Genomic DNA, 26,092 nt, shown 5'->3' on the forward strand with positions numbered 1-26,092 from the left:
AAGGGCCCACTCGTATAAGGCTGCTATGCTTAGTTAGCAGTATCCCGAATTTTTCAGAACACTCCCTCCTGTGTAAAGATTGCTTTTAAAGCGACTGCCATCTTTTAAAGTTAATGGACGTTTAGGGAGCACTTGGTTGAGGCTATGGCGATTTATATGTGCTGCTTTAAAAAGCATTTTTGACTGTAAGGAGTAAAAGCACCCCTCTGTGCCCTGAGCATACACAAGCCACATGGCTGTAAGGTGCGCACAACACGTCACCTCTTGCCCTCACGTACCTGCACACACCGGCGGGAGGGTGCTGCATAAAACCTACCTCCCCATTTATTCACTCACACATCTGTCAGACACCTGCTCTGGGCAAGATACGGAAAGAGATAGAAAAATATTTTAGTTCCTACTCTTAAGTGCTTATACTCCTTTATAGACCATTTCCACGGCCCAGAGTACGAAACACACTTCACACTGACCGGAACTAGAGTGTTGCACATACCCGCAGACTTCTAACAAAGGTTTCACAAAATAATAACCCTTACGACAGTTATGGTCTTTCCTCTCATCTTGTCTTTCTCTCTAGAACCATGAAATTGACTTCACAGCCTGCCTGTGCTTTGAAAAACACCGCGCTAATAGAAACAGCCAGAGCGCTGAAGGAGCGAGAAGGCCGCTCCCACGCTCTGGGCGACGTTACAATGGTCCTGGGCTGGCTTCTCTTCGCAGGAAACAGAATGCAGAGAGGAGGTCTCCCTCCCAGGCCAGGATAGCAGACAAAAGGAAACGTTCTTGCTCTTCATCTTCTGCCGCAGACAAGACTCCTGCCTTGAGCCTCCCTGAATGGCACTTAACACAAGGACACACAAGTCCATTTTCAATGTATCCTGTCTTGGGCTCCCGTGGTTCCTCTCTCCAATACTTTGCCTAATGAGAACAAAACACAAAAGAACAGCACCCCCTACCCTCCCCCACCTTGGTCTCCTCTTGCCCTGCACTGCCTTTTCAAATCCTTGCTGCCCTATTCCCATTTTTAATGTGGCATCTAAAAAATCCAATAGTCACAAACTCTATTGTTGGTACTCACTGCAATGCCCCCTAAGCAACCCCCATCTGAGGGCTGCCTTATCTTCAAAGATACAAATAGAGTCACCACAAAGCCCACACTCTCACCCCATCCAAGATTCTTCCTGAGGGGCCTACGTTGGTTCCAGGAAACGTGCTACAAGAGTGTGAGAATACAGAAGGAAATTTAGGACATGCTCCTTGTCCTCAAGGGCACCTAGTTAGGGAGATTTCAAGGCTATGATATATTAAACATGACGGAGTAAGTCAAACTTTCTCTGGAATGCATCCTTGAGGGAAGTCACGGTTATGGAAGCATCATGACAGGCACACTTTATGAAGACAGCCTCAGGGATGATGGTTTTATTTTAAATCTAGAAAATTCTAAGGCCTCTTTCAGCAATAAAGGGCTGTTCCATGTGTATCCACTAGAGAGAACTCAGGGACTGTGACCTTGGCCTCCTAATAGTCCTTGATGGCACCCTTGGTGTCCCCCACAGTGAGTCAGTCCCTGTCCCAGTGAGACTTGCGGCGTGACCACCACTGCCTTTCGTCACCCTCCAAGCCCTCACTTCCTGCAGTGCCAGACTTGGGACTCGCCAGATCAGAGGTCCCCTAAACTTCCCATTCACTACTTAGTGTTCCGAAAACAGAGGTTCTGTTCTCTTTGGACGATGGTCCTCTTGAGACATTAATAAAAGCTCTGGTCCTCCTCTTAAGGACAAGGAATACACATATTGTCCACATTTTTTCCAAATCCCTGGAGGCCTAGTTCCGCAGCCCCAGCCAGGAGCCCTGAGATACATCTGGTGTGTGCCCTGTTGAACGGGACACTCGCCACCTGCCTCCCATTGACACTTCTCTGTTGTGGACTCTCTCTCCGACTGCGGTCCCCTCTGACCTCCGTCCTCGGCGGCTCTCCTTGGACAACTGTGTCCTTGGTAAAGGCTCACTCAGCGCCCCCATCCATTAGTGAGGCCTCATGCGATATTTCCACCCCAGGAATAGGTGTTGTACATCTACTGCTGTGATGTCATCCACAGGGACTTCTCCCTTAAGATGTCCCATATGAAATTCACCATCTTCTCCCCCTGCCCCCAAACTGGATTCTTGCCCCCAAAGTTTCATTTCGTTTGGTGGCACCACTACTTCCCCATTCTTGCAGATGAACTCTCTAGCCCGCATATTGTCATCCCGGGTCCTAAACTGTGTGGTGCTGAGACTATGCATGGAGTCATGTTTGGCTCATTTCACTTCTTCACCTTCAGGATCTGATCTGTTTCACTGTGTTGTGTTCTTGCTTTCAACTTGAAAATGTCTGCCGACTTCGGGTGGTTCTTCTGCCAAGTGCAGACCCGGATGATTCCACACCGGGAGTGTGGTGGGGTTCCCTGGGCGGTGCTCCCTGGTTGGTCCCTCTCCTCCGCCTCTTCTCACACGTACTCCTGCAGATAGGTGCCACTCTCATGTCATGCCCCCGAAGCACCATCTCTACAGATGACTTTCTGCGTGAGCGCCTCCTGTGGCTCATGCTGCCGACTGACCCGGCGCACCTTCCCCATCCTGGGGCACTCCTGTATGTGCCCCACGTCCGCAGGGTACTTGGCGGGTAAGACGTCAGCTCAGGACCTGGCTCTGCCTGTGGGGCCCTGTGGGGCCCTGACTTAGTCTCTAGGTGCCTCAACTTCCCTAACTGTAAAATGGGCAAAATAAAAGACTACTTCCCTTACTCCCAGTATATTAATAGTGTTCACTGTCATAATCAATGTTAGCACAGGATGTGCCGTACATCTGCCATCCATGTATAAGTCATACTCACTTGCAGGCAACCTTCCATTTTCCCCTTTGACTGGAATGGCTGCCCTTCCTTTCTCTGCTTGGATGTGTTCCTCTTTTGTTTCAATATCCATCAGCTCATGATGCCCTTGTCATGCAACATTCATTCAACAAACATCACTGGGTTATCCGCTAAGTGCCGGGTGTAGTGAGAAGTTCTCCGGAGACGTGCCAAGTGAATGAAATAAGGTCTCTACTCATCTGGTGAGGGGCAGACAAGTGAGTGCAGGTCAGTGACAAAAAAGTCTCTGAGGAGATGGGAGCACGGAGAGGCTCCTGCAGGAGGGGAGCACCGTGCTGATGGCCGGGAGTGGCCACAGGTAGCAGGGGTAGCAGCTGCACCAGTGTGAGAAGCCCATGCAGGGACACAGGGTGGGAGGCCCACTGGGGGCATGGTGGGAGGTAGGGCTGGAAAGGCAGGGGTGGCTGCCCATGCAGGTCCTAAGGCATGCCAAGGACTTTGTCTGGGGAGCCAGGGATTGTGTTGAGGTAGGCAGAGACACACCCAGAGCTCTGTGTCTCTACCATGTTCAGCTGCTCTGTGCACACAGGGCTGGGGCTGGACGCAGGTGGCTGCCTTCTCCAAGACATCTTTCTAAGCACGACAGTGACGACACAAGGGAAGAGAAGCCACCGTCAGTCTAACTTAAAAGTCGGTAGAACCTTGAGTGAATGGCTTGAAAGGACGGATGATTGCCACTGAGGTCCCCATTATGGGCAGTGCTGTTACAAGGCCAAAGCCATACATGATTGGACCACAGACACACTCGGTCTTAGTTCAGTTGGCTTGGTCATGAAACCACTGCATGCTTTGTAAACCGGTCAAAATTCATCGGCAAGGGGCAGGGGGCAGACCCTGCGTACTCTTTAAGGAACAGGATCACATTCAGTCATCGCCGGCTGGCATATTGAGCCAGCACTCTGTTACCAAGACTCTAGGATAATCTGGAAAGAGTGGAAGGAGAGGTGGGGCTGCGGGGTGTGCTGAGGGAAAGGTATCAGCCCCTGCTGCTCCAACGAGTTGTGCCGGGCAGGGCAATCCTGCAGGCCGATTCTGTGAGGTGCTGGCGAGGAGGTGGACGGAGCAGGCTTGCCCTGAACCTCCAGCCTCTGCATGGCCTTTGTCACCTGCTCCTTATCCTGGGCTGGAAAGGAAGGCCTGAACCAATGTTAAGTCAAGCTGATTGCAGGAAGTGCTCACTGAACATTTTTGCAACTAATTTAACTCCAGCTCCACTGTTATCTTGTCCTCAGAGTGACCCAGGGTTTCCCTTCATTTAAAAAAATTAATTAAGGCCTGACTAGTGGAAATAATACCTTCATTAAAAGAAAGGTCAGAGAGTGTATTCCTTGAAAGAAAACTACTCTATATATGAAGCATTTCCACAGCGTTATAGCAAGCAACGGGACTTACCTGATCCTTATTAAAAACCTACATTATAAGGCACGGTTATATTAAAGTTGGATCTGTTTTCCCATGTGTACAGCATCTTATGCACTGTTGTGATCTAATTCACTTTAAAAACAAACCTAAGGTTAACTGATCATCTATGGCTTCCAGTGGACAAATGGCAGCACAGAGCTGCTCCGTAACGAGAAGAAATGGGTCCTCTGGGACCCTGCAGAACAGAACACCCTGGGGGTGGGTGCTTCCCAGACGAGGCGCTGCTTTTAGGGCAGGGGCTGCCAGGGTGCAAGTCTACGGTGCTCATACATGCATGCTTCCCCAAAGTAAATCTGTGATGTGGGACCGGAGGCTTGGGCCCCTCCACTGAAACTGGCCCTGGGCCGATGGTGACAGAGAGCAGAGGTGGCTCTGGGGTACCGCTGGGGAGTGGGGGCCAAAACCAACTGGGCTGTCCTAATTTCCTCAAAATCAGGCCCGCCTTCTCCCTTAAGTGTGGATCTGAAATTTGATGCTGTGGATTCTGTGCCTAGGAGGAATTCTCAGCAGCAGGGCCCCGGTCCCTCCAGGGCCCCAGAGCAGCCCCGCTCACCTCATCCACTGTCCATCGGGCCACCTCGCTGGCCTGGATGTTGGCCACACCTGGAAGGAGCTTGCAGTGCTGCTCCCTGCCGAGGGGAAGGTCCCGGAAGGGGTGGGCCGACACGGAGGACATGAAGACGGACTGGTGCAGCGCCTGCTGTGTCTGCTCAGCAGAATATTCTGGAAGAGAGGCAGGGTGAGTGAAACACACGTGCGCGAGGTGAGTTAGGGAGCACCCCCTAGGTCAGTCCCTCCTCCCGGGGGCCCAGGATAAAACAGGTGCACACTCAGTGAGGACCCTGGTGTTCCAGTCGCTTGGCAGCATTGCCAGGAGGCGTCGCCACTGCTCTGTTTCAAAGCAGCTGTCCTGAGAAACAGATGTTATATAAGGCCCAGATGACTCCGGCTGTTTGTGAAGTGAGGTCAAATAATCTCTAGCAGACATTGTTTGATGCCAACCAAGAGCTAGGCTGTCACTGCCACTGGCTTCTTTCTCCCCAAATCAGAGGTCAGAGGAAGCACAGAGCCTTGCAGAACGCGGCTGTTAAGTGGATTGGCCACCGACCCATCCGGGATGTGTGTGCCCACAAAGAACGACTTGACTTCTTCCTGGAAGCTGCTCTGTGTGTCTCCAAAGGCACAATGAGCCCAGGCCCACATCTGGCTTCACAGGTCCCCTGGGGGATGCTGAACGTGGAATGCAGCACAGGGTCCCCGTGGGAATGTGGGTGGCAGCTGCTGAGCTAGCTCCCGGGGAGACACGATGACCTCTCGGGACTTGCGGGAAGAGGCTGCAGCTGAGATGAGACTGTCCCGACACAGGCGCTCTTAAACGGACACTCTCTTTTCGTAGCAGGAGCTCTGAATGCGCTCCGGTTCTAAGACACGGAGGGCAGTGGCTGCTTGCTGGCTCAAGGCTGCTATCACCACAAGGGGTAAGACCGCCCTCCTGCCTCTTACTTCTCCCCAGGCTTACGGACCTGGTTTTCCACCTTCCAGAGTGACTTGACTCTTATGTTATATCCCAACATTGAGATGGAGCCAGAGATCTCAATTCAATTCCTTAATTATTTTGCTTTGAACGTATAAGGAACAAAAACATTACAAAGATTTTGGAGAAAACCCAACTCATGCCTTTGTATTGTCATTTTTTTAAGAGGCTTTCAACACACATGAGCAAAATAAAGCGTTGATATTTAAAATACTTTGAAAAGACCACAAAAAATTGTTTTAAGTCTTGTAGAAGCCTACGTTTCCCACTGCAAATGACAAGTTAAGGAAAGAGTAGCCACCTAATTTAAAATCTATTATGATGGTCTGTGTTTTACTAACAGAGTCGGAAAAGCTATTATGCAAATATTTCTACCTCCAATTAATTACAGTTTTTAGTAGGTGAGGCTGACCTGCACTTTGCATGGTCTCACAGCCACATGCGTGCTGGTAATCAGAGGTTCCAAACTAGGAAGAAGCCCAACCATCACCACCCTGCCTGCTCGGCACAGACATCCTACATATTTACCGATGCTTGCTGTCTGCACAGATAAAGAGACAACAAAATTGCGGCCTTCTCCCAAATTCTTATGCTCCAGTTGCAAGCAGCAGCAAATTCATCTCTAAATGCTGACTGTCCAACACTGACCTTTTTAGTATGTAAATAGGTTATCTCCCTCCGTGTAGTTCAGCCAACTGTATGTACAGCTGCCGGTTCGGAAGCGAAACTTCACACCTTCTTGGCAAAACCAGTATGTTTACAAATGTGAATGTTCTTTAATGAAGGTGTCAGGTTGGACAAGGAGCATGTACAAAACAGGCCCTGAACACCCAGGGCTTCTGCGTCCCCGAGCCAGTCTGTGGTCAAGGCCACAGAGTCACCCAGGGCTCTCCTGGGCAACAGGGAGTTAACGCTCTGTGCTCAGAGGGATTAAGACCTGAGCCAAAGCCTGGCTTTATTCTGAAAAAGAATCACTGCATCAATCAGTTGGTTGCTTTTTGCTGAAATAGCGTGGACTTAAAAAAAAAAAAATCACATCTGTATCTCAAACCCATGCCCTGGGTAAATCAATCATGTGTCATTTCCAAACTGTATAGAACTCTAAAAGGACAAAATTAACGAGTCTTATTGTTTTGGAGGTACAAAGATGTGAAGTGATGGTGAATAGATTTCTGTGATTCACAAATAAAGGCCGAAGGCATTAAAAATGTCAAAGAACTACTATGCTCCCCAGCAGGAACATTCTCCACACTGTAATTCTGGAAGCAAATTGCCTTAGGTGCCAAGGGGTCCACTGGGAAATTCGTGTAAGGTGTGCTTGCCAGCACCAAACAGCACTGGGGTTCCTCAGTACCCCGCTTCTCATGGTTCCGGGCCCTGGAAGATGGGACCCGTGGGTCAGTTCAATTAACAAGACGGCCTTCAGGTTACAACTGCAGGTAGGGAGCTCGGGCTGTGTTGCACACCTGAAGTCAGGAAGATTTACGCTGCCTCTGGTTTTTGAATTCAGTGAACTGTGTTCCTATTAAATCAAACTACTGGTTTGAAGGGAGGTGAAAGCCAGATTTCTCAAAGGATGAACAGAACTTAATGGAGAATTGGTTCTATATGACAAAGTGAGTCTTCCCATGGCAGGTGGGCAAGGTCTACCACCAACGTGCTGGGTCACCAGTCCCCTCACTGGCTTTGAGTTCTCATGGGTATAAGGGCTCTTGTCTGTTTACCTACAACCCCGTGTTTTGGGGGATGCTTACCAGAACTAGTTATATGCTGAGCACGAATAATTCTATTATCAACTTTATAAAATGAGATGGGAAGCCAGAAAGTTGAGTTTTCCAGTTCAAAAAGACATGAGTTACATTAGGGAGGGAGTCCAAGAGCAGGGAGATTGGAATAACCAGTCTGCCAACTCGAAGATACGACTGCAGTTGAGAACATGTACCACCCAGAGCTGGCGGGAGGGGGGAAGGAGAATGTACATAAGGGCATAGTGTGGTCCCCAGTATATTGTAACCACTCATTAAGGGTAAGTGCTACTCTAAGTTTGACTATAAGTTCCTTGAGGTCTGTGGAGGGATGATGCATTTTCAAAATTAACACCATGCAAAGACTAATTTTCCAGCAGTAACAAAAGAGAGTGTATGCATTTTAAAGAATGTTTCATGGTGGTTGGCTTGCCTTCTTTGTACCATTTACCAGGTACAATTTCTTCCAAAGCTGATGATTTTGGGGTGAGATATTCATGTCTAACTGAGAGAATGCTAGGATGGACTTGTCTCAGAGGACTGTGGCATGGGGCATGGAGGGTGGGGTCCACATCGGGTTGCCTAGTTGTGAATCCTGGTGCCCACACAGTTGCTGAGTGACTTAACTCTGTGTATCAAGGTATTTTAAATGGGATAATAATAATACTTATATCTCACTGAGTTGTCAGAATTAGAACAGCTCCTGGTACATAATAAGTGTTCAACATGTTAGGTATTACATTACTGTTACAAGTATTAAAAAAGAGACAAGCTCAAAATGGAGTCATTTGTGCTCAGCCCCATATCAGCAAACCAAGACTTAATACCTAACCTAATCACAGTTTCAACCTCTCCCAGGAATGTAATCTCTACCAGTCAGTCTGGAATTTCCTGGTGAGCATTTGTGAGGTAATCTGCCTGAGAGATCCCTGCCATCCCCCAAACAAAGGTAACCTTACCCAAAACAACCCACTCTTTGCTTGTCTCTGCCCCCTTCTGCCTGCAAAAATCTCCTACTTTGTACAGCTCCTCGGAGCTCCTTTCTATCTGCTAGAGGGGTTGCTGCTCAATTCACAAATCACTGAAGAAAGCCAATAAGATCTTTAAAATGTAAAGTTGGATTTTGTTTTTTAACATAAGATATAAAGATATTTTAACTTCTAATAGTAACAAATGTTTGGACATAGATAATTTCCAAAGCCAGCATGGCTGGATATGCCTAAAACCTATGAAAGCTAAAATTCAGACTGAAACTCAGCGTCTTCGGGCCATGTTCAGCTTTCACACCCAAGTGGTCCTGGAACAACAGTGTCTTGGTCACCAAAGTCACGTGCAGAGTCCTAGTGGGAGGAAAGGAAAGTGGGATCCATGGCCACTGCCGTTGCCGGCCAGGGCATCCGCTGCCCAGGCACACTGGTGCCAATGTGTGGGAACCGAGTAACACTGCTAAAATGCATTCAGCCTGCCAGCTTGGAAATTATGTGGCTCTTGACAGACTTTTAAAATGTGGGGTGATTTGCATCATTTTAAATTCTGTGCATAAAATTAGACTTTTGAAAATATCCACTTAAAAATCTGCATACATTTTTATGAAATGCGAATTTTAACTTTTTACCAAGCCCAGTGCAGCTCATGTCATATTAGATACTCCCTAAATGGTTGCTAATAAATTAAAAAGCAGAAGCCTGTGATGAAGGCATATACAGTCTTCAGAAACTATTATCAAATGAAAAGGATCAGGTCATTTGGTCTTGGGGCTCTTTGAGGAAACAGAGGCTTCTGGATTAGAAAAGGATACCCACCATGAACACAGGACAGAAAGGGTCTTCCTAACTGGGTGACTTATGTAGTTCATCCACGAGGCCCAGCATCCAGCCCCAGTGTCCCCCTAACACAGCTGAGTGATATGGGATGCTCCCCAGTGACACTGCCTCATGCAGCAATGATTCCTACCCACCCCCCTAAAAGTCAGCCAAGAAAATTCAGCCTGCGAAAGCAGCCCTCCTACTAGAGGTTTTAATATTTTAATTAATCAAAATGCACCTTTTGCATCAGAAAATGTAATGCATGTGCAGTCCTGGCTTTGCCTCTAACACCAACGTGTGAGTGACAATAAAGAAAGCTATCCCTACACTTAAGAGGTCTTTCCCTTTCCAGAAAACACTGAGCATGTAATACTTGTCACCTCAGTGGTTTGCCGTTTCTAGAACAGTTTGGTTGTAACAAGTTTTTGGCTACTATTTTTCTCTCACTGGGTGTTTCTTTTGGGTTTTATGAATTTAAAAAATATATTATGATGTGTTTACTGATTGCAGCCAAGGCATTTTGAGATTTGGAGCACTCGCAAGTTCCCTCGGCCAGCACGTTCAGCTGTGTGTCCAGCTCTAGAGTAGGGCAGGCCCTAACTAGAGTACCAGGAGACTGGGCCATGGATCTGCATCCATTCAGCAGCACTCAGAGAGGAGGAAATAAATAGTCATTAGGTCATTACCTTTCTTGCAGAGGCAATAAGATGATGGAATCCTACGGACTCTCTGATGAGACAGGAGTCTCTTGGGGCGCCTGGGTGGCTCAGTCGTTAAGCATCTGCCTTCAGCTCAGGTCATGATCCCAGGGTCCTGGGATCGAGCCCGCCATCGGGCTCCCTGCTCTGCAGGAAGCCTGCTTCTCCCTCTCCTACTCCCCCTGCTTGTGTTCCCTCTCTCGCTGTGTCTCTCTCTGTCAAATAAATAAAATCTTTAAAAAAAAAAAAAGGAGTCTCAACGGCAAGTGCCATCTGCTCCTGAAGGGGAAAACCCTAGCTGGGCACAGGCCCTCTTCTCCAAGTCCACGGGGACAGCCAGACGGCCTGGCTATGGGGCCTGTGTGGCCCAGGGCTGCCTCTCGGGTGTCATGTCAGACAGATGTGGGACACGGGACGAGCACAGTCTGCTTCCCCATCCCACAGACTTCAACAAAGTCTAATAAACGATTTCAAGATGCAAGGATTTTAATTCATCTGAAAACAACATGAAAGTAGGTCCCTGATTTCTTCTCTGCCCCGCTCGTTCTCCCAACTTCTGCTCTACTCCCACAAAGGGAAAAAATCCTTTATGGAAATGTTCTTTAAAAATATGGCTGTTTCTTCACAAAGGCGCACACAACAAAACCGAAGCAAGTGAGTCATAAATGGTAACCAGAGGCTGCATGGCTGGGCCTCGAGTTATTTTTAATCCCACTAACTACAGAGACCCATTTCACAAGCAACCTTCTCTTCAATGAAAGGGGTAGCAATTCTACTGTGTTCTCTGCTCTAAAGAGGAGGAAATGAAAAAATAAAATGTCAATGGATCCCCATATGCAATTACTTTTTTCTCGCTTACTGTATACCGTGACAATCACTGACTGACTCTCCTCCATGTACCCAGCACTTCCTGAGGCTTTACTCTGCTTGCAGCCCTGTGCCCCAGTAGTGGCTTCTGCTGGAGAAGCACGGAAACGCTCAGAATGGGCTTTGCACTTGGCAACTGTTTCTTCTCACGATCCCCTAGTTTTAGGTCTTTGTTCTTTACAGGCTTGGGGCGGTCATTTCTATGCTGCCTCATCTTCTCTAGATTTGACCAGGCTGGACTCACTCAGTCCCTCCTCATTTCTATTTCTTTACCCCCCAGGATCCTCCAAACAAAAAGAAACAGAACAAGAGGAGCCCAGGAGACTGAACAGCATCAGCGAGACAACCACACAATCCGTGTTCAGGAACACACCTGACAGGGGTTCAGTTTCCAGTGGGCACTTGGCCCACTGCTGATTCACACCCGTAACTTCTACTCCTACTAAAACAAGCGCAGTGATTTGTTTGCCGTACCACGCTGTTTCTTCGTAACCTTATTATTTAGAACCCATACATTGGTATCTGCAGAGTGCTTTATGACTGCAGTTCTTCATCTTCCCTCCTCACAAACCTGCTTCGTCTGCATCGATTTTATATGAATGTGGAAGATGAAGCACAGAAATGTCAGGGACTGTCAGGGACTTCCCAGGGGGCTGATTAATAGGATCAGAAGTTGAATGAAGAATGCTGCCTGTTCTAGGTCTGTGTACTGGCCACAAAGCAGCCACACGTGGCCCTGGACTATGTGGACAGTGCAACCAGAGATGTGCTGTAAGTGTACGATGTGTAGTAGATTTTGATGACTTTTACAAAAAAAAAAAAAAAAAAAAAAGAACGTAAAATATTCCCTTACATTTTTAAATCTTGATTTACATGTTGAAATGCTATTTTGGATATATTGGGTTAAATAAAATGCCATTCAAATTAACTTTTCTCTTTTCTTTTGTTATTTTATACGTGGCTCCTAGAAAACTTCTAGCTCACAAGCAGCTAGCATTGTGTTTCTACTGGGCAGTGCCGTCTGGAGGAGTGCTGAGTCGTGGCTTCTCTCAGATCTGTGCCGGGTGCAGGGAGGGCCAGGGAGCTGACTGGAGTTAACACAACCCGTCGTGTTGCCCTGTTGCTGTCATGACGATGCAGCCCCAGGCAGCCTGCACCCCCACCCCCCAGCCACCACAACCCTGAGAGTGGAGGAAGCCAGGAGACTGGAGATTAAGGACAGCCCTCTTGGGTGGTTGAGTGCAGCTGGAGACGGCTGCCTGAGCTCCAGTCTTGGCTCCACAGTTAACTGGCCGGGACACTGGAGTTGCACACTGGTACACTGGTCTGGCACACAGAGGATGATCAGTGTCTGCAGAGTTGGTGAATAAATGACGGAATGAAGAAATGCATGTATTGGGAAAGTAGGAACTGTCTTCATTTACTACAAATGCAAAAATGGCGGCTTTCAAAACCAGATTAGGAACCACTCAGATTTCGAGCCACTTTCTCTTGAAGTGTACACCCCCAAATCACTAAACTCTCAAGGAGCCTGTGGTAACTCAGCTGCTCTCTTTCCTCACCGGTGACTGGGTCCCAGGGGGGAGGATGGACACAGTGCTTTGAAGTTTCTAGACTCCTTATTGCCATTTTCTGAGAGTCCTTGATTGTCATGGAAAAGCCCAGCCTCCTCTGAGACCCCACTTTTGGGCTTTATAATTCATCATCTCTGCTCGGAGCTAACTGACCTTCCCTCCTCAGCCTTGCTCTCTCAGTGAAAAGCCAGTGCCGCAGCCCATGGTCCCTGGGCCTTCCAGGCCTGCCTTCCCTCTGAGCACGTGCCACCACACTGGCCTTTCCCCTTGACACCCCTCCTGCATGTCCTCACTGTCGCGTCTCCGAAGACTGAGAAACAGCACTCCTTACGGGCGGGCATCCAGCCCCACAGCCCACTGCTGGCCTTCTTCCCTACTGACTGAGCATCTCCTCACAGCTCCTACTCAGTGGGCACCCAAACTCTATCCACCCCCTGCTAGACACTGCAGTCTTCCATTTCTCCCCCGCACGGCTCTCTCTCTTCCCTGGCCCCTCCGCTGCGCCTTTCTCCTTCAGCTTCCCCATCTCCTCTGGTCCTCAGGGTGCTCCTCCCACCCCCTCATCTGCTGGCCCGTGGGACACAGCCTGCCCGGCTTCTCTCACCTTGCTGCCTTCACAAAGGTGCCTTCTGACCAGTTTGCAGCCCAACACAACTTGATCCTGATGGGACAAGTGATTTCACAAGCTGGGGAAGTGGCACATAATACTAACTCCCTACAGTGAGACTCAGTCCCCTCATTTGTGAAGGGATTCAGCCGCCAGCTTTTATTCCCGAGGCAGGATTTTAGCTCCTCCTTTTGATCCTAGAACAGCAAACTCTCTTGTAAGGGTCTCCAATGCCAGGAGTCTATCCATCAGTTCCCAGATGCTCAGGGTTCCCCACATGGAGGCCCTCAGGCCTCCTCACTGTCCTCAGCCCTCAACAGGGGGGTGTCCTGCCTCCTCAGAGCAGCTCCCACACGATCCCCACCATTTGCTACCCTATATGGAAATTATCTGTTTGATTTGCAGCCTTGATTCGTGGAGTATCAACTCAAGGGCAGTCATTTCCAGTTCATCCTTGCATCCCCACGGGCAGCACAGATCTGACACATGGTACAGCAGAGGACAGGTGCTTGGTACCTGACGGGACTGCTGAGCCCTCTGAGGAAGTGTACTGCAGAGACAGACAACATGGTGGCAAATGCTAATGTGCTCTGTGCCAGTGAAAACAATGAGTTTCCATCCTGTAGGCCTCTTGTTTGCCAAATATACTCATTACCGAAAAGGCTGAGAATTGTTTGTGATATGGAATCTAACTAACATCTCAATTTTGATACTTGAGAAGCAGATACCCCCTGGTTTCATTTTAACAAAAATGCAGAAAAATCCATATTAACTTTTGATATGTTAGTCATCCAATAATAGATTTCAGTGCAGCGTGTTTTTTGATGGCTAAAGGGTGAACTTTTCATCTAATATCTGCTTTATACAGCTTGAGACATCATTAATTAACTCCTTTTGATTGAATACTACAACGCAATCACTCAGCATGTTTTTTTTTTTTTTTCCTCTCCAAAACCATTTCCCTTCACTTGCAAACGTGAGACCATAATTGAATGGACCCTGGTGCCAACTTGACCAAGATCTGGAGTCGCTCTTCTCACAGTGGGCACCCCCCACCTGTTCACTTCCTATCCTGGCTCTCCACATGCAGTTATAAGAAGAGCAAACCCTATTTGAGTTGGCATTCGCAAATCTGAAATGCCCTGCCCTGTTTAGACACGTCAGTGTGGCACAAAAGAAAATAGTACCAAGCCCGAGGAACAGTTTAATTGCATCTTAATCCCAGCAGGGGATGGTGGTGCTGGATCATAAGGAGGCCAATGGATTTGAGTTGAGGGCAGGGCGGGGGCACTGGCCCCTAAGGTGGCAGCATATGGGACCAGTGCCAGCACCCAGGCCTGTGTGTGTGCCGAGTTCCTAACTCCCTCAACTGTTTCTCAGCTCCAGTAATGTAAGGGTGGTGAGAGACGAGTGAACTAATACATCATAAACCTTAAAATCTTACACAACCTACCTCGGGGCAGGGGGCAGACACCTCTGTTATTTCCCTCTGCGTCCCCAACCCCCACCTAGCATACTAACATCGCACCTGACACGGAGCAGGTGCTCAAGAGCTGTTTGTTGACAACCAGCAGGGCAGGTAGAAATCCTGAGGAGGGAGGACCATCCCTGTTGACTGATGGAAAGCCTGAGGCTCCCCACAGTGTGCGTGCCATGAGGGAACACCTCATTGGATTTTGCCCCCTTTTTCTCTGCAGTGCCCTATTCCTAAGCCCTGGACACGCTGCTGGAGCAAGGAGTCCATGGGTGCCCAACCTCAGAGAAACCTCCAGTCAAACAGTTCCTGAGGACTCCATGGTTCCCAGGCTCGTAGTGAAGCCCAGTCAGCCCAGGGCACGGCGCTGTGCTTGCCAGCCGGGAGCACTCAATCAGAATGACAAAATGGTACCCGAAGGGATGGGCCCCAGAGCTGCCAGAGCCATTGGGGGCTTCAGAGCCCTCTGTTGGCCCCAGTCCAGACTTGGGGCGAGCTGGGAACCAAGGCGACAAACATCTGCTGGTTGCCTCTCACTGCTGGTTTTATTTTCTCCACAAGACATCATGGGGGCAGTGCTATTAGCTCTCTTTTGCAGATAATGCAAGGGTCTCAGACACCCTAGGGAACTTGGCAAAAGATATTCAGCAGGCAATGGCAGGGCTGGGATGCTGACCCCAGAGCCCACCACAGGAGGGCCAGTTCTTTCCTCTGATCCTTCGAGAGTAGGTTCTTTGTGTCACTGCCTCCGCATCTCCATATAAAGGGTGAGAGGCAGAAGTGACACTTAGGGGAGGTACGGATTGTGGGGCCTGATCATGCCAGGGGAGACAAGTTCCCTCTTTTTTAATAAGGAAAGCCTTTCACTGCATCACTAAGACAACAGACCTCCAGACAGATCTTTGGCAGTATTGTCGTTTTTATCTCAAAATAAACATGTTTCTGGGGGTTCGACCTGGAAACTGTGTAGACCTGATCAAAGAAGCACTCTGAGCCTTGGAAAGGACAGGGATTGAGCGCTCCGCTTGGCAGGAGGGAGAAGTCGGCCGCCCCCAGTGCACGAGCCCAGGGGCCCAGCCGCCTCTGCTGGGGAATTCGGTGCAGCTGCTCACCCTTCCCGTCTCTGGCAAGAAAAGCTAATCCTTCCTTGGCAAGGAGCTCGGCACAGACGCTCCCTCCAAAGCAGTGCCGAGGGCGCCCCTCATGGAGGTGCTGATGTGGTCACAGAGTCAGAGAAATCAGCCTGTGTCGTGGGGCGCTTGGAGGTCCAAGTGATGGGTCTATGTGTCTTGGAAGCCAGCCTGTGTTCACAGAGATGAGCTGTTCTCTTTTGCAAGTGGGCCTGGGGGAACTCTTCCAGCCTGGGACAGCCCCGAAGGCCCAGCAGTTTCTATTCTAAGCACCTTCCCTCGCCTCCCTCCTGCTCTGGGAGAGGGAGGCACTTGGCAGAAGCCAGCCTGGCCCTTGTGAATCCACACTGAGTGCCCCCTCTTAGGTGTTGATCATATCTTTTACGTGTGATCCTTTCTTTTGTTGAAAACACATTGACACATTAGTTTGTGGGTTTCTTTTCACATTTCCCCTTTGGGCAAATTCAATGAGGAAGCAGCTTAGGGGATGTTCCTTTTTTTTAGGAGTTGTACATATTTCCAACGTATTCCCTGCTTTCAGAGAGGCAAGACACAGCGGTGCCCCCAGGAGAAGCTGCTGCTTGTGTGGTCCCTGTTCTGGTTCCCTCGTAAACACCAAGATGAGGCAGAAATCCCTGGCAGCCGCTGTCTGTGAAGTACGTCTCGTGTTAGTGCCCACATCATATTTCCCTACTACTTAGCTTTCTGGTGAGCCCCTCCTGCCCCTGGTCCCAGTTTTTCCTGTATGCATAGAGCACCTGAATGTTCCTACGCACTGTGGCAAGAGCCGCCCTCGCCTCCTTTGGGTCCTCACCCTCCTTGGCCCGGGCTCACCTGCCAGTCCCAGAGGGCACAGTGGACCATGAAGACTGGAAGATACACAGGCGGAACAGAAAATAATTCTAAGGCTAGCTATCCTAGTTATAAGAAGAAATTAGTAAGCTTAGTATTTTATAGACTTCAGCCTTTTTCTTCAAAATTATTAGAAGTATAAAAAGAAACACTAAATTATACCAGCATTTAAGAAAATCAACTTGTTCTGGAGAAGCAAAAAAACATGCAATAACCCCATATTCTTCATTACATGATTCAAGTTTTGTCAGAAACGGGTTTAAGCCACATAAAAGCTGCTCTGTTCACTCATCTATTTTCCGTCCCCAAACACCACTCGATGCCAATAGGCACAGATAATATATCTGATTTTTTTCTAATTTATTAGCCTCAAGAAAACAGAAACATTTTACTGTTTTCACATTGTGCGTGTGTGTCTGTGTGTTGGAAAGAAGTGAAAGGAAAAGAACTCCAAACATTTAGCTGGCACGAACCAGTACCTGGCACAAGTTAAACACAAATTAGGAAGCAAAGAGATAAGGAAGGAACCAGATCCGCCACTACAGTCTGCATTTCAACCTTCTTTTGAAAATCGGGAGTCCAGCCCATGGAGACATCAACTTCCACCTGAGCAACACCTATGCCCCCCTTTCCCCCCTGCACTTTGGTCCTGCTCCAGCTGCCCTGCCCATTGCACATTTTCCCAACGACACGCCCCTTGAGTGCCTGCCTTGAGCGATCTGCTCTCTTCATTTGGTGGGGTGGGTTTCTTTGTGCTGTGCAGAAGAGATCTCCCAAGTCCACTGAGCTGTGGACACAGCTGGAGGTTATTTCTTGATGATGTGTTAGCACAGGAGTCAAGAACATACAGTTAGTCTGAAGCAGGTCTCTGTCACCTGCAATTCACATTCTCCAGTCAGAATTCTGCACGGAAGCACAGAACCAGAGGATCCACCAACGGAACCATTCAGGAGCCTGGGCTGCATAGAGTCTTCCTGACACCATGGAAAATGCCCAGTGCAAAGCCAGTGGGCATGCCTCTAGAAAATACAGACTGAAAAATATGTTCTTTGCAGATTTAAAAAGTAACCAGGATAGAAGGGAACAAGATGGTGGAGGAGTGGAGACCTAAATTTCCTCTGGTCCCAGGAATTCAGCTGGATAGGGATCAAACCATTCTGAACACCTACAAACTCAACAGGAGATCAAAGAAAAGAATAGCAACAACTCTCTGAACAGAAAAGCGACCACTTTCTGGAAGGTAGGACGTGCAGAGAAGCGAATCCGAGGCGATATTCGGGAAGATAGACGGCGGGGGAGGGGGCCTCCGTCGGCTGCTTCTGGCAAGTGATAGAGCCTCGGAGCACAAAATCAGAAATTTTAGAAGTCGGCTCCGCTGAGGGATGTCGCTCCAGTGGCTAAGCGTGGGGTGGAACCCTCGCTGGGACAGTGTGGTCTCAGGACCCTCGGGGTCACAGGAAGACTGGGGGTGCCTGAGTGCGACAGAGCTCCCAGGTATCGGAGCAGGGAAGCCGGCTGCAGAGACGGAGCCGAGGTGCAGGCTCTCAGCTCAGGGTTGCCATAAACTGTGATCCGCGGCACAGTCAGGCCACTGCTCCTCCAGCAGGGACCCAACAAACGGCAGATCCGGGGAGACTCCCCTTCTTCACCTGGGAGGAGCAGCACCAGTGTGCACCACAGGGATCTGCTGGGTTTGGAGACTCCACACGGGGTCGGGTGCCAGAGATAGAAATGCTCGGTCACAGGCCAGGTGAGCACGGAGTGCGGCTGGACACCGGGGAGACGGGAGTGATGGACTGCTTTTCTCTGGGGGCGCACTGAGAAGTGGGGCCCCGAGTTCTTGGCTCCTCCAGGGCGGAGATTGGGGGGCCGCCATTTTCACTCTCAGCCTCCAAAGCTGTACGGAAAGCTTGCAGGGAACAAAAGCTCCCGGGAGCAAACCCAAGCAGATTACTTAGCCCGGACTTGGCAAGGGCAGGCAATTCCACCTCCAGCAAAGACATTTGGGAACCACGGCATAGGCCCCTCCCCAGAAGATCAGCGAGAACAGCCAGCCAAGACCAAGTTTACCCATCAATGAGAACGGCAGAACTCCAGCGCTAGGGGAATAATGCACATAGAATTCATGGCTTTTCCCCCTGATTCTTTGGTCTTTCAAAGTTAATTTTTTTAAACTTTTTTTAAAAAAATTTTTTCCCTTTTCAACCAACATCTTATCAGTCCCTTTTTAAAAAATCTTTTTTATTTTTCATTTTTTTTTTAAAGATTTTTATTTATTTCTTTGACAGAGAGATAGAGAGCACAAATAGGCAGAGCGGCAGGCAGAGGGAGAGGGAGAAGCAGGCTCCCCACTGAGCAGGGAGCCGGACGTGGGGCTCAATCCCAGGACCCCAGGATCATGACCTGAGCCGAAGGCAGCCGCTTAACCGACTGAGCCACCCAGGCGCCCCTTATTTTTCATTTTTAGAGTCATATTCTATCCCTTCATTGTAGTTACCCTTATTTTTGGTATATATAAAAGTTGGTCTCTCTTTAAAATTTGGGGATACAGTTTCTTCTAACAGACCAATATATACCCTAAATCTCTAGTGTATGGCTTTGTTCTAGTCTCCTGCCTGATCACATTCTCTTCCCCCCCTTTTTTTAAAATTCTCATTTCTTTTTTCAACCAACATCTTATCAATTCCTTTTATAAAATCTTTTATAATTTTCATCTTTACAGTCATATTCCATCCCTTCATCATATTTACCCTTCTTTTTGTACATATATAAGTTTTTCTTTCTTTAAAATTTTGGGAGGCAGTTTCTTCTAACAGACCAAAATACACCCAAAATCTAGTGTGTGGCACTGATCTATTCACCAGCCTGATCATATTTGATCATATTCTTTTTATTTTCCTTTTCTTTTTCTTCTTTTTTCTTTCTTTCCCATTCTTCCCCCCGGTTTCAGGTCTCTTCTGATTTGTTTAGTGTATATTTTTCTGGGGTCGTTGTTACCCTGTTAGCATTTTGTTCTCTCATTCATCTGTTCTCCTCTGGACAAAATGACAAGATGGAAAAACTCACCTCAAAAAAAAGAATAAGAGGTAATACCGACTGCCAGGGACCTAATTAATACAGACATTAGTAAGATGTCAGAACTAGAGTTCAGAATGACGATTATAGAGATATTAGCTGGGCTTGAAAAAAGCATGGAACATACTAGAGAAACCTTTTCTGGAACAATAAAGGAACTAAAACCTAACCAGGTCTAAATCAAAAAGGATATTAATGAGATGCAATAAAAAATGGAGGCTTTAACTGCTAGGATAAATGATAGAGAATAAAGAAGCTGAGAAAAAGACAGATAAACAACTACTGGATCACGAGGGCAGAATTCGAGAGATAAGTGATACCATAAGATGAAACAATATTGGAATAATTGGGATCCCAGAAGAAGAAGAAGGAGAGAGAGGGGCAGAAGGTATAATGGAGCAAATTATAGCAGAGAACTTCCCTAATTCGGGGAAAGAAACAGGCATCAAAATCCAGGAGACACAGAGAACCTCCCTCAAAATCAATAAAAATAGGTCAACACCCCAACATCTAATAGTAAAACCTACAAGTCTCAGAGACAAAGAGAAAATCCTGAAAAAGCTCGGGACAAGAGGTCTGTAACCTACAATGGTAGAAACATTAGATTGGCAACAGACCTATCCACAGAGACCTGCCAGGCCAGAAAGGACTGGCAGGATATATTCAGAGCACTAAATGAGAAAAATATGCAGACAAGAATACTATATCCAGCTAGGCTGTCATTGAAAATAGAAGGAGAGATAAAAAGCTTCCAGGACAAACAAAAACTAAAGGAATTTGCAAATACAAAACCGGCCCTACAAGAAGTATTGAAAGGGGCCCTCTAAGCAAAGAGAGAGCCTAAAAGCAACATAGACCAGAAAGGAACACAGACAATATACGGTAACAGTCACCTTACAGGCAATACAATGGCACTAAATTCCTATCTTTCATTAGTTACCCTGAATGTAAATGGGCTAAATGCCCCAATCAAAAGACACAGGCTATCAGATTGGATAAAAAAACAAGACCCATCGATATGCTGGCTGCAAGAGACTCATTTTAGACCCAAAGACAACCCCAGATTGAAAGTGAGGGGGTGGAAAACCATTTATCATGCTAATGGACATCAAAAGAAAGCTGGGGTGGCAATCCTTATATCAGACAAATTAGATTTTAAACCAAAGACTATAATAAGAGATGAGGAAGGACATTATATCCTACTTAAAGGGTCTATCCAACAAGAAGATCTAACAATAGTAAATGTCTATGCCCTTAACATGGAGCAGCCAATTATATAAGCCAATTAGTAACAAAAGCAAAGAAACACATTGACAACAATACAATAATAGTGGGGGACTTTAACACCCCCCTCACTGAAATGGACAGATCATCTAAGCAAAAGATCAACAAGGAAATAAAGACTTTAAATGACACACTGGACCAAATGGACTTCACAGATATATTCAGAACATTCCATCCCAAAGCAACAGAATACACATTCTTCTCTAGTGCCCATGGAACATTCTCCAGAATCGATCACATCCTAGGTCACAAATCAGGTCTCAACCAGTACCAAAAGACTGGGATCATTCCCTGCATATTTTCAGACCACAATGCTTTGAGTTCAGAAAGAACTCAAGTACATGGAGGCTAAAGAGCATCCTACTAAAGAATGAATGAGTCACCCAGGAAATTAAAGAAGAATTAAAAAAATTCATGGAAACCAATGAAAATGAAAACACAACTATTCAAAATCTTTGGGATGCAGCAAAGGCAGTCCTAAGAGGAACGTATATAGCAATACAAGCCTTTCTCAAGAAACAAGAAAGGTCTCAAGTACACAACCTAACCCTACACCTAAAGGAGCTGGAGAAAGAACAGCAAATAAAGCCTAAATCCAGCAGGACAAGAGAAATAGTAAAGATCAGAGCAGAAATCAATGAAATAGAAACCAAAAGAACAGAAGAACAGATCAACGAAACTAGAAGCTGGTTCTTTGAAAGAATTAACAAGATTGATAAACCCCTGGCCAGACTCATCAAAAAGAAAAGAGAAAGGACCCAAATAAATAAAATCATGAATGAAGGAGGAGAGATCACAACCAACACCAAAGAAATACAAACAATTATAAGAACATATTATGAGGAACTCTATGCCAGCAAATTAGATAATCTGGACGAAATGGATGCATTCCTAGAGATGTGTCAACTACCAAAACTGAACCAGGAAGAAATAGAAAACCTGAACAGACCTATAACCACTAAGGGAATTGAAGCAGTCATCAAAAATCTCCCAACAAACAAGAGCCCAGGGCCAGATGGCTTCCCAGGGCAATTGTACCAAACATTTAAAGAAGAATTAATACCTATTCTTCTGAAACTGTTCCAAAAAATAGAAATGGAAGGAAAACTTCCAAACTCGTTTTATGAGGCCAGCATTACCTTGATCCCAGAACCAGACAAAGACCCCATCAAAAAGGAGAATTACAGACCAATATCCCCGATGAACATGGATGCAAAAATTCTCACCAAAATACTAGCCAATAGGATCCAACAGTACATTAAAAGGATTATTCACCACGACCAAGTGGGATTTATCCCTGGGCTGCAAGGTTGGTTCAACATCTGCAAATCAATCAACGTGATACAATACATTAATAAAAGAAAGAACAAGAATCATATGATCCTCCCAATAGATGCAGAAAAAGCATTTGACAAAGTACAGCATCCTTTCTCGATCAAAACTCTTCAGAGTATAGGGACAGAGGGTACATACCTCAATATCATAAAAGCCATCTATGAAAAACCTACAGCGAATATCATTCTCAATGGCAAAAAGCTGAGAGCTTTCCCCCTAAGGTCAGGAACGTGGCAGGGATGTCCACTATCACCACTGCTATTCAACATAGTATTAGAAGTCCTAACCACAGCAATCAGACAACTGAAAGAAATAAAAGGCATCCGAATCAGCAAAGAAGTCGTCAAACTCTCACTCTTTGCAGATGATATGATACTTTATGTGGAAAACCCAAAAGACTCCACCCCAAAACTGCTAGAACTCATACAGGAAATTCAGTAAAGTGGCAAGATATAAAATCAATGCACAGAAATCGGTGGCATTCCTATACACCAACAACAACACAGAAGAAAGAGAAATTAAGGAGTCGATCCCATTTACAGTTGTACCCAAAACCATAAGATACCTAGGCATAAATCTAACCAAAGAGGCAAAGGATCTGTACTCAGAAAACTATAAAATACTCATGCAAGAAATTGAGGAAGACACAAAGAAATGGAAAAACGTTCCATGCTCATGGATTGGAAGAACAAATATTGTGAAGATGTCAATGCTACCTAGAGCAATCTACACATTCAATGCAATCCCCATCAAAATACCATCCACTTTTTTCAAAGAAATGGAATAAATAATCCTAAAATTTGTATGGAACCAGAAAAGACCCCAAATAGCCAGAGGAATGTTGAAAAAGAAAAGCAAAGCTGGTGGCATCACAGTTCCGGACTTCAAGCTCTATTACAAAGCTGTCATTATCAAGACAGTATGGTCCTGGCACAAAAACAGACACATAGATCAATGAAACAAAATAGAGATCCCAGAAATGGATCCGCAACTCTATGGTCAACTGATCTTTGACAAAGCAGGAAAGAATGTCCAATGAAAAAAAGACAGTCTCTTCAACAAATGGTGTTGGGAAAATTGGACAGCCCCATGCAGAAGAATGAAACTGGACCATTTCCTTACACCACACACAAAAATAGACTCTAAATGGTTGAAAGACCTCAATGTGAGACAGGAGTCCATCAAAATCCTAGAGGAGAACACAGGCAGCAACCTCTTCGACCTCAGCCGCAGCAACTTCTTCCTAGAAACATCGCCAAAGGCAAGGGAAGCAAGGGCAAAAATGAACTATTGGGACTTCATCAAGATAAAAAGCTTTTGCACAGCAAAGGAAACAGTCAACAAAACCAAAAGAGAACCAACAGAACCGGAGAAGATATTTGCAAATGACATATCAGATAAAGGGCTAGTATCCAAAATCTATAAAGAACTTATCAAATTCAACACCCAAAGAACAAATAATCCAATCAAGAAATGGGCAGAAGACACGAACAGACATTTTCTCAAAGAAGACATCCAAATGGCCAACAGACACATGAAAAAGTGCTCAACATCGCTCGGCATCAGGGAAATCCAAATCAAAACCTCAATGAGATATAACCTCACACCAGTCAGAATGGCTAAAATTAACAAGTCAGGAAAGGACAGATGTTGGCGGGGATGCGGAGAAAGGGGAACCCTCCTACACTGTTGGTGGGAATGCAGGCTGGTGCAGCCACTCTGGAAAACAGTATGGAGGTTCCTCAAAAAGTTGAAAATAGAGCTACCATACGACCCAGCAATTGCACTACTGGGTATTTACCCCAAAGATACAAATGTAGTGATCCAAAGGTGTATGTTCACCTCAATGTTTATAGCAACAATGTCCACAATAGCCAAACTATGGAAAGAGCCAAGATGTCCATCAACAGATGAATGGATAAAGAAGATGTGGTATATATATACAATGGAATATTATGCAGCCATCAAAAAAAGCAAAACCCTGCCATTTGCAACGACATGGATGGAAATGGAGGGTATTATGCTAAGCGAAATAAGTCAATCAGAGAAAGACATGTATCATATGATCTCACTGATATGAGGAATTCTTTTTTTTTTTTTAAAGATTTTATTTATTTATTTGAGAGAGAATGAGATAGAGAGAGAGCACATGAGAGGGGGGAGGGTCAGAGGGAGAAGCAGACTCCCCGCCGAGCAGGGAGCCCGATGCGGGACTCGATCCCGGGACTCCAGGATCATGACCTGAGCCGAAGGCAGTCGCTTAACCAACTGAGCCACCCAGGCGCCCCGTTATGAGGAATTCTTAATCTCAGGAAACAAACTGAGGGCTGCTGGGGTGGTGGGGGGGTGGGAGAGATGGGGTGGCTGGGTGATAGACTGGGGAGGGTATGTGCTATGGTGAGTGCTGTGAACTGTGTAAGACTGTTGAATCACAGACCTGTACCTCTGAAACAAATAATACATTATATGTTAAAAAAAAAAAAAGATAGTAGGAAGGGAAAAATGAAGGGGGGGAATTGGAGGGGGAGACGAACCATGAGAGACTATGGACTCTGAGAAACAAAACTGAGGGTTCTAGAGAAGAGGGGGCATGGGGGGATGGGCTAGCCTGGTGATGGGTATTAAAGAGGGCACGTATTGAATGGAGCACTGGGTGTTATACGCAAACAATTAATCATGGATCACTACATCAAAAACTAATGATGTAATGTATGGTGATTAATGTAACATAATAAAATAAAATTTAAAAAAAAAAAGTAACCAGGATAAATTAAAGGTCAGAAGAATCAAGTTTATGATCCTATTGTATTTACGGCGTACATTTGAGACAGACGCTAAGTTGACACATTCATAATATCTTGCATAATGACAGTCTAATTTCCATTTTTAAAAAGTGCACAAGATTGGATAAAAGCTATCACCTTTATCACATGCATTCCTAGAGGGCTAGGGATGTGGTGGGATAAGAGATGGCATGACTTATCCTGGAATTGATTAATTGACTACTATTCCCATTTATGTGAACATAATAAAATGATGCAGAATTTTAAAATTATATTTTTTATGACTATTAGTAAATGCAACTACCAAGTAACTATTTCAGGGTAACTTCTACGTAACTACTTCAAACCTATCATAGTAGAAATTCAAGTAACTACCAAGGGGCAATTGGGGAAATGGGCTGAGGGCCCCACTGCCTCAGTGGCAAGGTGACAAATTTTTTTTTAAAGATTTTATTTATTTATTTGACAGAGAGAGACACACGAGAGAGGGAACACAAGCAGGGGGAGTGGGAGAGGGAGAAGCCGGCTTCCCGTTGAGCAGGGAGCCCGATGTGGGGCTCGATCCCAGGACCCTGGGATCATGACCTGAGGAGACGCTCAATGACTGAGCCACCCAGGTGCCCCAGCAAGGTGACAATTTCCTTGGGTCTTTCACTTCTGTACATGGACAGTAATATGAGAAACTGAAGGGACTTTGTTATGGGAGCCTCATAACAAACGTTTCCCATCTCACAAGGAAACAGTCTGTCCTCAACTGAGGCCTTCATTTCCAACATGGAGGCAACACCTTCCTTGCACTGATACGGGAAACCTCTTTCTCAAGTAAATGATACTTGCCTACAAAACCATGCTTTGCACCTCTGTCAAAAATGCAAATGCCTTTGAAATCAGCAATTTTCTCTAAAAGGCTATTTTCCTCTTGAAGATCTTGTGGAAGTGCTGTCACTCAAAGAGGTAATGTCTGAAGGACTGAATGCTCCAGGATTACCCAAG

General features: G+C 46.4%; 1 protein-coding gene across 1 annotated transcript in view; it reads right to left on the reverse strand.

The window, feature by feature from the left end:
- The window catches only part of L3MBTL4 (L3MBTL histone methyl-lysine binding protein 4), a 331,186-nt gene that overhangs the window by 7,462 nt on the left and 297,632 nt on the right, over positions 1–26,092 (reverse strand). The window contains exon 14 of the mRNA XM_044921260.1: positions 4,890–5,059. Coding sequence (XP_044777195.1) covers positions 4,890–5,059 — 170 coding nt within the window. The remainder of the gene's footprint in view (positions 1–4,889; positions 5,060–26,092) is intronic.

This window comes from Neomonachus schauinslandi, chromosome 14 (genome assembly GCF_002201575.2).
Source record: "Neomonachus schauinslandi chromosome 14, ASM220157v2, whole genome shotgun sequence".
NCBI lineage: Eukaryota > Metazoa > Chordata > Mammalia > Carnivora > Phocidae > Neomonachus > Neomonachus schauinslandi.